Genomic DNA, 12,845 nt, shown 5'->3' on the forward strand with positions numbered 1-12,845 from the left:
AAATGGTTCATCTGGAATTTCTTTCACAATATCTTTATATTAAGTTCTGAAGAGAAACAATTAAAATGTGAAAAATGTGCACACGTGAAGAAAATGAATGGTTATATGAATGGGCATTTGTTTCATGGCTCAGTAACAAGTTCAGCTCTTTGTTGATTGTCAAAAATATTCCAAAGACTAAGATGTTTAAAAGCATTGAGGAGATTCTGAAAGTGAATGGATACCTATTTAAAAAAAAATAAAACTAAGAGAATGATTTAACTATATAAAGAACTTCTTTTTAACTTCATACAGACAGTAGACTGCTTTTTTCATAGTCGATATTGTTGGATTTCTTGATGTGTAGTAATTGAACATTTTTACTGTTTTTTGCAATATATGGGAGTGCCGCCTGTATTCATTTGCATGCAGGTTACACTATTAAAACTTAAATCCCAGGGGATAAAACTTTAGGACTGGAGGACACAGCGGAAAACTCTTTCACTTGTACGCTGTTTCTTCATAAAGTCTTAAACTTCGAAACACAAGAGAAAAGCAAGATACATGCCAGGCTTGAGAAAACCGGCTCTGCACTAGTTCAATGTATTATTTCTGGGATTCCACCCACCGTGCTGCTCTTTCTCTTTGGGCTGTAGCCGCCATCGCTCCTCCTACTCGGACCGTTTGACAGGCTGACGTCGGCAGCCGGTCATATCGGGGACACGGAAAAGGCAGCTTGTAGATCGTTAGACTGTGGTGAGAAATGGCGATGTTCCGGAGCTTGGAGACTGGATGGAAGAAGACTGGTGAAGCAGAAAGTGACAGGGATCCTTCAGAATTCGTCTGCCCGGTTTGCCTGGAGATCTATGATCGACCAGTAACAACGATTTGCAACCACACGTAAGTTAGCTTCTCCGTTGGTGCGCAGTTCGCCCATGAGGAAGTGTAATTTCTTTGTGATCGAGCAATTAAATATTGTTTAGCCGAAAAAAGTGGCATAGGCAGTTAATTTATAGTTGTTCGGTTGACCCAGCATTACTAGCGGAATTGTTATGTTATTCAAATGTTTCTCATAAACAATCAGATATTTACACGAATCCCAAATATACAGTATGTTCTTTCGGTTTTGTTTACATGCAGCTCCGGCCGCGGGCATGCTGGGAAGAGTAGTTTCTACATGTTCTCGCCGGCTTAAGGAAAACCTATCTGCTCTTGATAGTGACTACAAGTACCGACAAGACTTTAGTCGTTTGTCATCTTGCTTAAGTTTCCCTTTCTCATGAAAGCCAGATTATGTTTTGTCTTTGGCTAATAGACGACGTACAGTATGTATGCGCTTTGTGTTTTTAACGCTTGTCGTGTTTACACCGTAATCTTTTCTCCTTGTGTGTTGTCGATTACATTTTGTGATTCATATCTTTTTAAATGAATAATATCATTTGCCTCACGTGCTTTAATTAATAGTGTAAATAGCGTGTATTGTGTACTTAATGAAAAGTAGATCTTTCAGGATAATACTTGAAAAGCGTTGCTGAAAAATAACAAATGGTGCCTGTGTCAGCTGAAGTTTCCTAAGAGCATGACTCAGTTTAATATGGCTGAAGTGAATAATTCTGAACACTGGCAGTAAGGTCAACCTTCTTCATTTAGTATGTATTGCCATGTTATAGGTAACCGAGGTACTATATATGGCTCTTAATATTTAAATATTTTGTGCTGTAGTTTACGTAGGACACAACGGTGAGCCAGTTTTATTTGACAGGAATCAGCATCAGGTTTTCATACTGTGAGGTTTTAGCTAAAATTCAGTACAAAATTAAGTAAGCAATTATAGCTGGTATTATATCTGTTTATTGTGATTAGTACTGTTAATATTAGTCAGTGTCATATTTTTGCTCCCCATATATTCTGGTATCTTTATCCACTTAAAATGTTGAAGTTCACCGTTTGGGCTAAAATATGCAATAGCTAAAATATTTTTACTATGTTAAATTTAATATGTGTTAAGTACAACAGAAGATAACTTACATTTCCTGTAAAAACTAATTGGAGTATCAACAGCCCACTGTAAGAATTTTTTTCCCCCCTAAATCATTAAAAAGTAATGTTTTCATTATATTTAACATTTTCAAGTGTAGGATGTTATGAAGTAACAGTGTACAACTTTATATGTGGGTGGGCTATGTGGAAGTGATGAACAGCACAGATTACACTCTACCAATCTGCTTAATATTTCTCTTAAATTCATAATTGTAAAAGATGCTGCCTATGAAGGAAAACAGTTATAAATTATTTGATATCCCAATGTTCACTCACAAGAGGCAGGGCTTTAAATACTGTGTTATTAACATTGCACTAAATTAATAATCATTTTGGAGGAAAAGTACATCTACCAGTTTTCAAAACCCTCTTTGTCCAATTGTGGATTATGAGTTATCTGGCAGAAAGAAGTTACTAATCCTAGGTAGGAACACCAGTCCACCAAAGAGCACCAGTTTGGAAGTGCCAGTTAACCTAAGATGCACATCTATGTATTGTAGGAGGAAAACCTACATGATCAGTCCTCTGAAGGTTACAGCCAGCAAAAATAGACACTGCAACAACATTGGAAATTATTAAAAATATGATATCAAATGGCTTAGGAGCCTGTATGTCAAAAGGGAAAATGTTTCTATTAATTATTTAATTTAATATACATACAGGATTATTAAATGCTTTATTTTTCAAGTAACATTATAGACTTTTCATTATACTGTAATGTTAATTGCCCAAGTCATATTTTTATATAATACAGGCAAAGAAAATAAAAAAAAAAATTTAAATTGTGATCTTTCACTTTATTTAGGGAGAGAAAATGATTTTTGTGAAATAAAAGAAAGCAATTGTATAGAAAGATGGAGCATTGCTAGTGATCACAATAAATATGAGGCAAGCTAAACTAAGTAATAGGAGGACTGCTATTTAGGTTCTACAACATATAGATTACTATAGAGGTATTGAGAATTGGCACCATCTCATCCTCCATGCTAATAACAGTATAGTGTGCTGAGCTCCCTTCTGATCTGTTTGCTCACTACTGACTGTGACCAGACATTGCACCATCCCCATCATTAAATATTCTTATTATCACCACCATCAGGCCTAATCTCCAAAAATAATGCGATCACTAACAACAGCAACAGTCTCACTGTTAATGTCAGCAAAACCAAGGAGCTAATCATAGACACCAGGAAAAAGAAGGCAGATGACAATGTCAACATCTGCATTGGAGGGGAAGTTCTTGAAAGGGCAAGCAGCTTCACATTTTTTGGATTGACTGTCATCAATGAGCTGAACACTCAAAAAGGTTCATCAGTTCTACTCTACTGTCTCTACTTCCACATGCATTTGAGGACCGGTCACATTTCTAAATCTGTTCTCATGAACTTCTACAGGTTCAAGTTATCAGTCCTCATTGGCTACATAATATCCTGGTATGCATCTGCTCAGCTCAAGATCGCAAAGCACTGCACAGGCGGCACAGGATATTACTGGCATCCAGTTGCCTTCTGTTATAGTCATATACAACACTAAAGGCTGGTTTACAGTTGATGAGTCTGAATCGAGTGTGAAGCCTGTGCAGTAAAAATGACGCCACACAGACAGGCAAACTCCTGTGCATGGCTTGTGCATGCTGAGGTTTCTCTGTCTGCTCTTCATGGAATTTTTTTCTAACTACACTGCAATGTGGATGTGGCACTGTGTATCCAAAGTGGCCAGTTTTGAATCTGTTATGTGTGCGCCAGTATTATGAATGAACATTTAAATATGACTGAACAAGTCATCAAAGTGCAAGATAGATCTCCAAAAATATTTGAAGTGCATCTGTTCATGATGCAGGTTCCCCACTCACAAGAACATGATACTTACCCTTACTTTACAGGTTTTGGTCACTTCACCTTCTTCTTTTTCCTCTTAAATCCAGTAATGTCAAGCATAACTCTTCTTCCTTGTGCAGAGTCTCGCTTCCTTTACTGTAACATTGTTTGATGTGCAACACTGACCCAAAACTGTAACCTACTTGACTTGGAGACTGACAACGTGCAGTAGCAATGTGTGTTGTCACAAGAATGACACAAAAACATCATAAAGGTTTGGGGCAGCCACCCATATAATCTTCCTTGGTTGCAAATTGGAATAATTGTGAGATAATCACAAGACTGAGTCCAAAACAGAACTGATGATATGGAGGTAAGATGGCGGCTTTAAAGGCCAGTGGAGAAAGTGACATCATCATGTCCGGAACCAGAAGTGACGTCATCAAAACAGGAAGTGATGTCATTGTAGTGCTGTGCCATTGTCGGTACTGGAGGAGGCCATCTTTGCTGGCACCAGAACTGGAAGTGACGTCATCAGAGGTGCTGGAACCGGGCTGGATTTTCTGAGAATGGACTGCACCTATTTGCACATGTGTGACAGTGTGCTTTATAGGTATAAAGAAGCCTTTAGAAAGGCAAACAGCATAATTTAAAAAATTCCTTCATCCTGCCCAATAATTTTCATCACTACTTACTTCTGTCAAGTAGTACAGGATATTTGGCAATTGAACTAGTAGTTTCAAGGACAGTTTCTCTCCACAGATCATAAGGTACTGAACAACCAAACATAACAAGAAACACTATGTGTAGTATATATACTGTGATGTGTGAGTCACTGCCTTGCACCTGTCAAAATATGCTGAGTTTACAGGCTTCAGGAAAACCAACTTTATTTCCATCAAAACAGGCACAGTCAGGGTCTTTATTCAGATGGGAGCTACCACTTTAATATGCAGAGACACAGCAAACAAGCAATAATGGTGCCAGGTTAGTGGCCAGATTAGACTGTTCCCCCATTAACCATTGTTCCACACAGCGAGGCCGTGAACCTGCGGTTGCCTCGGCGACAGACAATCCTTGCCTGAGTTGATAGTGTTTTGGCCCACCATGCAGCTAGGGGAGTTTCTGGGTCACAAAATCCTCACAATACACAATATAAAACAAATACTCATAGATATAAACTTATGTATATTGAGTGAGTGTATGTGTGTGTTGCTTGCAGTGTGTGTGTGTGTGTGTATATATATATATATATATATATTTTGTGTGTCTTTACTGTTATGTTATTGTCAACTTTTCATGCAAGTAAAAATTTCATTGTACTATGCACAGTGTTGTACTAACTTGAACTTGAATCAGATCCTGATGCCAATTCTGGTGTAGGTGGCTTCTTCTTAGCAGAAGCAGTTGTTGATTTTCCTTAATATGGTAGATTTGATTTACTCTTAAATTTTGTTGGTTATAAGATTTCTTGATTTCTGCCTTTGCAACAAAGAACTGAAATTTCAATTACAACAAATAGACTTACAGATAGAACTATTTGTATGAATTGTAATAAAAGGAAAGAGAGTCAGAAAAAGATTTGGGGTCCAGATTTGGAAATCATATTTAATGGAGGGCAGATGCCTGAAAAAATAGCAAAAAATAAATACAAAAACAACAACAAAGTAGTCTTCCAAGACTGAGGTTTCCAACTTCCAGTGAGAAAAACACTTACTTCTTCTGCTGTGTACTGGTTGATAAATAAACGGCAACTACCAGTGTCCATCTTCATTATGTAGTGGAAGGACCTGAAAAGGCGGGACTTCTGAAAGCAGGGTAGAAGTGATGTCAGTGGTCCTCTGGGTCATCTTCAGTTCTAGAGGCAAACAGGGTGTGCTGCACCCTTCCCATTCTCCTTAGGTTTGACACGTTCAGGACCTGTGAAGTGCTCCCTAATATGTATTTTCAGATAATAACTTCCTGTCAATAGAAGCAATGTTGAAACATGACAAAGACACATGCTAACACACACTTACAATACAAGATCACCTTTTTAGTTATCAAAAAATGTTAAAACCTTGTATACTATCATGACACATTCTCCCAAATTATGTGTACTAGTTTATTATTAGAATTTAAATTATGGGAACATGTTGATGAGGACACTTTCATACATGGCACCTTATAGGAGACTCATTGCACAAGGTTTAATCAACGGTTACAGTATGTGTCCATTTTGCAGTAAAATGATGTATGTCAAAATGCCCATTAGATGAATGACATACATTTATTGGCCATATAGGAAACCTACAAAATATCACATTAGGTGAAAAATACAGCCCTAAAACAAGAATGGCTAGCTTCTGGCTAAGAAAGAGCATTTTCATACTCTGTTTTGTATATTGTAACACAACTGTCAGTGATATTTTCAGAAACATAGCTGACTGGTTTTGATGTACATTTTAGCGTTTGCTTGATAAGTGGTATAAAAAATAGTTGGATTTGCATGGGAAGTCGTAATTTGCAAAACAGAAATATTATTCAGTCAATATAGTTATCATTAAATTACTTGTTTATGAAGTCTATTATATCTTGTCATTTATTCTAAAAGTGATCACTAAAACCTAAAGAAAGTATGAAATATTTGTGCAAAATGAGTAAACTTAAACATCCTTAATAACTACATGGCCAATGGTGCACATAATACTCTGATATAGGGCATTGCCTGTGACTGATTTATTTTTTAAGTATATTTTTGCACTCTTTCTGAAGATTTCATCCTTACATAGAGAATAATGTGGCATTAAAATTACATCTCATGAGACCTAAGGTACTTTTGCTGAAATACATAGTCCGAATAAAACCAGTTCTCTTACTTTTTTTAAAACTTGTTTTAATCCTGTATTTCTTGCTGCCACTATTCTGACATTGAGCTCTTTTTTTTTCTTTTCCTCAATCAGGTTTTGCTACTCCTGTCTTCAAGAGTGTTTACGTCCGAAGAAACCTGTGTGTGCAGTGTGCCGATCTCAGCTTAATAAATGGTCACCAGCAGTTAAGCTGGATGCTCTAATACAGAAGTCCCAGGGAAAATGTAAGGGGTGCCATACCCAGGTTTGTACCAAGATGTGTAACGTTTGAAGTATTAAGTGAATGAGTGCTTGTGGTATCAGAATATTTTAATATATTTTAAAATTGTTCATTGTTTATGTTGTTGTTTTTGTTTATCAAGGATGATTAATTTTTTTGTTTTGCAGTAGCTTATGTCAACAGAGCAATGCACTGTAAATTCTTTGTAAACGCTTTAATACCCTAGCAGGCTTCTATATGGCTGACACTCCACCAAACGCTTCATATTTTCTGCCTTGGTCATGTACTCAGGTAATTTTTTTCTTGATATTGTCACATGTTCTGGCATTACTTTTATATAAAGAGTCAGGTAATGGTTTGCAAAATACTTTTAATATTCATGCTAAGTGTTAATTTTTCTTTCTTTTTGATTAATGAAGAGATGGCCATTCTGTTACTACTTTTCATTAATAATTTATATATCTCTTTTAAAACATGCATCATGCTCTTTCTGATATGCATTGACTGATAAGATGAAAGCACATAGCACAGAGTGAGGAAAGTTCAACTCATGATTATATAGCTAGTGAGGTTATTATGGCACATAGGCAAACATTGCCCTGAAAAGTATCATGTTAGATTTACTTCTTCAATATTCCTGGAGAACATAGACTTTGAAGATGGGCATTTTCTTTTGTCTGTTGGTCAAGAAACAACATAAGAAAATTCTCCTCACTATCGCATTAGATGACATTAGAATGTAGTACCATACTCTCAGGTAATGGTTTATGTTGACTGAGAAACAAGGGAGAACTATACTACCAGTAAACTAAACTGTGTATAGCAGGTTCAATTTGAAACAGTGAACATTTTAAAAGAAATACAAATGCATAAATAAATGATAAATATAGAATTCCCAGTAATAATAATAATTTTTGCATTTATATAGCGCTTTTCTCACTACTCAAAGCGCTTAGCAATTGCAGGTTAAGTGCCTTGCTCAAGGGCCCAACAGAGCAGAGTCTCTTATGGCATTTTATGGGATTCGAACCAGCAACCTTCCGATTGCCAGTGCAGATCCCTAGCCTCAGAGCTACCACTCCGCCTAGGGAATAAACATCAGGAGTCTTATAAGCTGGGGCACTTCACATCTCCATTTAACTAATTCATGCCTTGAATGAACCTAAAACATGTTGGTGCTCAGTATTTTCATTACTAATTTTAACCTGTAAGAATTCTGGTTTTTGGGCTACAGATGACAAAGTTTACGTTTAAGTTAGGTGTAAATAAATCTATATTTTCAACCAAAAGTGAGTCTTGCTTTTATCTGGTTGCCAAAACGTATAAAAGATTTGTTAATATAATTACACAAACATATGGATATTATTTCACTGTTAAAATCTGCTCATATATACGTTATGTGTAATGAAGTAGAGCAGGCATGTCAAACTCACTACCATTGGTGGGCCGCTTCGACTGCCATACGTGCGTCAGCGGGCCGTACTGTAACAAATACTATTATACAAAGTTACTGTAGCATTCTTTCCAATACTGAAAACTTTAAAAAATGTAACACTTAAAGTTTAAAGAAAAGCAATTTATTTCCATGCAGTCTCTATACAACAGTGTAGAATTAGAGTCTTAACCTCTTAGCTAGGTCCTTATTATATTACTAGGCTCACCTGCCTTTTAAGGCGACCGATTTTTATCCTCAATTTGTGTGTGCTCCATGTGTACATCAGGCATGCAAGTGTAGGGAATGAGAACATCAAAGTGCCCATTCATAACATCTCCAGAAAACCTAAGTTTTTTTTATCCCCTCGAGTGCCTGTCCAAACTTGGAGTGTAGGACTCCATAATAATATACTTGAAACTCATTGGGGAACAACTCTCCCGCTGCCATTAGCTCAGAAATGGTACCATAAGTTTGAGACTTTGACATTTCAGTGAGATACTGAAGCTCATTTGTAGGCCTATAAGAGATTCCTGACGGCATCACTGTAAATGGCTGAAACCTTGACCAATTACTTAAAACATGTCGTACAATGTCTGCCCGAATCTGTACCGCTAAAGACGGAGTTTCATGCACTAAATAAGCTATAGATGAGAATAAGCAACCACCATCTCCCCTGATATTTACTACGCGGTGAGGCATTTGTACTCCATCAACATTAATTATTTCCAGAGACATAATTTTGTCTATTTTTCCAGCGCATCGCGCACAAAAGCAAGGGAACGATGGGAGCACCAGAACTCTGCTCACATCGCGTCGCTTCGTGCCGAAAGTAGTAAGTCTGTGATAAGCGGAATACCGCTACGCTTTGCACTCACGGGACGGAAGGACAATCCCGACCGCTTTTATATAGTGTCTTGATGATTGATATTCATTATATTATATTCATTGCTTATATAGGAGCCTTACAGTGTGATATTTATTTCTTTTGTCCCGACACTTGGCATCTCTTGTTAGTAACCAGTTCATCAATATCAGGCTTGAAATCTTGTGCAGCTGCAACTTTTATGAGGGATGAAAGGTGCTCGATGGTAAGTCTTGAGCGATGTGGGGTTTTGGTAGCTTTCATTAACAAAAACAATTGCTCAAAATGGTAAGTGCTTCCGATCATTGACAGTACTCTCGATGCCAACTTATGGATCTGCACATACAAGGGTGGCAGGTAAGCATACAAGCCTGGCACACCAACTTCGTTGTATTTTGCCTTCAGAATAGAATCTGACTGCACTTCGATCAATTCCATTTGGATATTCTCAGGCGCATTCTCAACATTGTAAGAGAACAGTGCAATGCCCTGTTTGTGTGAACTGAAATCACGAAAATGCTCACTGAATTCATTGCTCAGTAATTCAAGTTGGAAAACAAATCCTCCAAAAATCAGTTTACTTCAAAGTTTATATTGTAAAATAAGTCGATATGCAAAAAGCCACCTGACCTACAATAATTATACAAACTCAAAATCACAAAAATATGTTAATAAACAACTCACCAACTTCTCGCGTCCACTTCAGATCTTCAGCTGTAGTCTGCACTAACTGTTCGTTACAATACTATCACAAAATTACATGAAACTAGAGCAAAAAACATGAAAATATGCGAGCTATTACTACTCGTGATGGTCAGTTCTGCCCAGTGGTCAGTCTCAGCAGCTCAGCCAGTAGTGTAGCCTGCCAGGGGCAGCTCTAGGCTTGTGGTGGCCCTGGGCAGAGAAAGAATCGGCGGCCCCTTCGTCTGGCAATGTCAATACGGTATCTTATGAAAGCATTGCGGACACTGCATAGCCGCCTCGTGCTCATGACACGCTTCTATATACGCGTGTCCGTAACTTGAAAACCCATGATATTCTCATTACGGCAAAACATTATAATACTACATATAGCTTACTGCTCCGACTCTAGCGACATTTGTAAATACAGCGTACTAATTAACAAGAAACAGAATGTTTTTCGGCCACATTGCCGTCAGCTGTGTCGTTATTTTCTCTTTCTGTTTTATATTCAATATATATTGGCATGGCGGCCCCTGGGATTTGGCGGCACTGTGCAGGTGCACAGTTTGCACATGCCTAAGGCCACCCCTGTTGCAGCCTAGCACTTCAGTTGTGATGCTGCGGCTCATTAACTTTGGACAAGGCTCGTGGCTATACTAGCAGATGACGTTTCCGGTACCGTAATGCCATGGGAAAACGCGCTTTTGTCAGAAGGCAGAAGTAAGAAAAGTCAATAAGTAACACCAAAGATGCAGAATGATTCAATCACAAACGATAGTAATAATTTTGTACAAGTTCAGTGCTAACTAGGATCTGTCATGCGTGCCGCACAGATTTCTGTTGCGGGCCGCATGCGGCCCGGGGGCCGTGAGTTTGACATGCCTGAAGTAGAGGATTGCCCCATTGAGTGCTTCCTGCTGTTGCTTCATGTGGCTGACATTTTAATTTCTCCATGCTGTTCTGGACTGAAACTGAACATGAGTTTATTATATCTCATAGAATGCATCAGTCACAGCCTTTGTGGTTATAACTTTTAGAAATAACATATTTTTCATGCTTATATAATTACTCTACAACCATTTGTTTCATTGGTGTGTCTTATATTATAATATGAGATGGAGTTCTAGTTGTTGAGCATTTTCTGTGTGCTGTCAGCAATGACTAAGTAGCATACTATAGTTGAACAGTTTAAATCCTAGGCAGGTCGTGAGTAAAAACTAAGTAACATAATATTTACAGCTTGAGAGCTTATATATTGTAAGTGTGTCAGAATTAATACAACCTGTTATTTATGGTGTGAAGCACTGTGTCTCTGGACTTGTCATAAGAGGTCCATGGCAAAGCGTGATTTTTAAATAAATATTGGATCCCGGAGTATGTAGGCTTCAAATGGGTGCGGTGTGGGTGCACACTGGCACTGTGGTAGGGTTCATTGGGGTGCTTGGCTGATGACTCATTGATGTGCAAATGCGAGTGGATCAGTCAGGTGCCTCATTCACCTCCCAGAGTAAGTGAAAGACCACACCTGCACCCAATCGGACAGGATATAAGGGAGTCTGTACAGCCAAGAGGAGGATAAAGAAAGACAGCCACATCAGCTGAGAAAGACCATGAGTGAGCACTATTGGGTGCCTGAGCAGAGACAGAGAGCGAGCTAAAGAGGCAGAGCGTTTGATAGCACTGTGGAAGAACGAGGGGTCGGCGCTCTAGGAGTAGATCTTCTTCACTGATTTATCAGAGGAGTGGGTTCGACGGTGGTGGAGTCCTGCTCAGAGGTCTGAGGGACACTTAAGTGTGTGGAAATGAAGATGGGAGGTCAGCCAACTCCGAGTGGTCTGGCAGATGCTGATGGAGGCAGCCAAAATAGGGGTCAGCAAGGAGCTCTGAAGCTGTTGGAGTCTCTGCTGGTTGGGAGAGCTATGGATGAGCCGGAGACGGAGTTGCACCCGGCTCAGTTTGGGAAGAAAGGAGAAAGACCAAGATGACTGTTGTTTTATACTGGTTTTATGGCTGGATTTATTTAGATTTTAACTCCTGGTCTATTCACTGTTTTTATGGATTATTTATTTAGGACAGATCATGTTGCACTGCACAATTGGGCACTCTTTGTGGATTATAATAAAAGCCCTTGGCACTTTTGCAAAAACCCCTCGCTGAATGTATGTGTCCTCATTTACCAGGCTCATCTCATTTATGGTTCCAGGTTCAAAAAGCTCCTGGAAACTACCAGGCAGCATGGAGTCAAACCGGACTGTCACAGCACTACAGGAAATATTTAATTCACATTATATATGTATGAGGGAATGCAGCAACCCTAATGGTTTGGTGCTCTGTCAAGAGATTGTTCCTGTCTTATGCCTGATGCCTGTTAAGTTAGGCTCTAGCTTCCCCGTGGCCCTGCTCTGGATAAGCAGGTTTAGAAAATGGATGGAAGGATAGAAATGTAGCATCAATACCGTGCAGTTTTCAGTCCTGTGTAAGCTTCAAATGTTGGACTTAGTTGTAAATGTGGTTTAATTACTACAAACATTTTTCCCTTTGTCCTTAAATAAAAAAGTCCATTTCATCAAGCTCTGATTTCTAATGGCTGTTTTTGAGAGAAAACACTAATAGGAATTCAAATAAGTCCCGAATTTTAACAGTTCTATATGTTTATTTACATTGCAACATGGGTTATTTCCTAGATATATGCAGACTCCTCTCATGCTTATTGTTACTCCAATTGTTGTGAGGCAGGTTATTGTGGAAGAAGGCTTATTCTGAAGGGCTTTCAGCTGTTCTCAAACCAGCTGATTAATGTAGTTTCTCTAGCAGACAGTGGGTGTTCCCCAAGTCTTCCACAATACACCTCCCATAAGTGGACAGTAAGTAAGCTTTACAAAAGAATCATATTTTTGTTTCTTGTATGTGTAACGTGTTTCTTTTGGTCTCTGCCAATAGTTGGTGGCTGTAGGTAAGA

General features: G+C 38.5%; 1 protein-coding gene across 1 annotated transcript in view; it reads left to right on the forward strand.

Moving 5' to 3' along the window:
• Positions 1 to 669: 669 nt before the first annotated feature.
• Positions 670 to 12,845, forward strand: part of rnf114 (ring finger protein 114) — a 31,708-nt gene continuing 19,532 nt past the window's right edge. Inside the window, exons 1-2 of the mRNA XM_028811753.2 lie at positions 670 to 879; positions 6,779 to 6,929. Coding sequence (XP_028667586.1) covers positions 743 to 879; positions 6,779 to 6,929 — 288 coding nt within the window. The 5' untranslated portion in view covers positions 670 to 742. The remainder of the gene's footprint in view (positions 880 to 6,778; positions 6,930 to 12,845) is intronic.

Source organism: Erpetoichthys calabaricus, chromosome 10, assembly GCF_900747795.2.
Source record: "Erpetoichthys calabaricus chromosome 10, fErpCal1.3, whole genome shotgun sequence".
Taxonomy (NCBI): domain Eukaryota; kingdom Metazoa; phylum Chordata; class Cladistia; order Polypteriformes; family Polypteridae; genus Erpetoichthys; species Erpetoichthys calabaricus.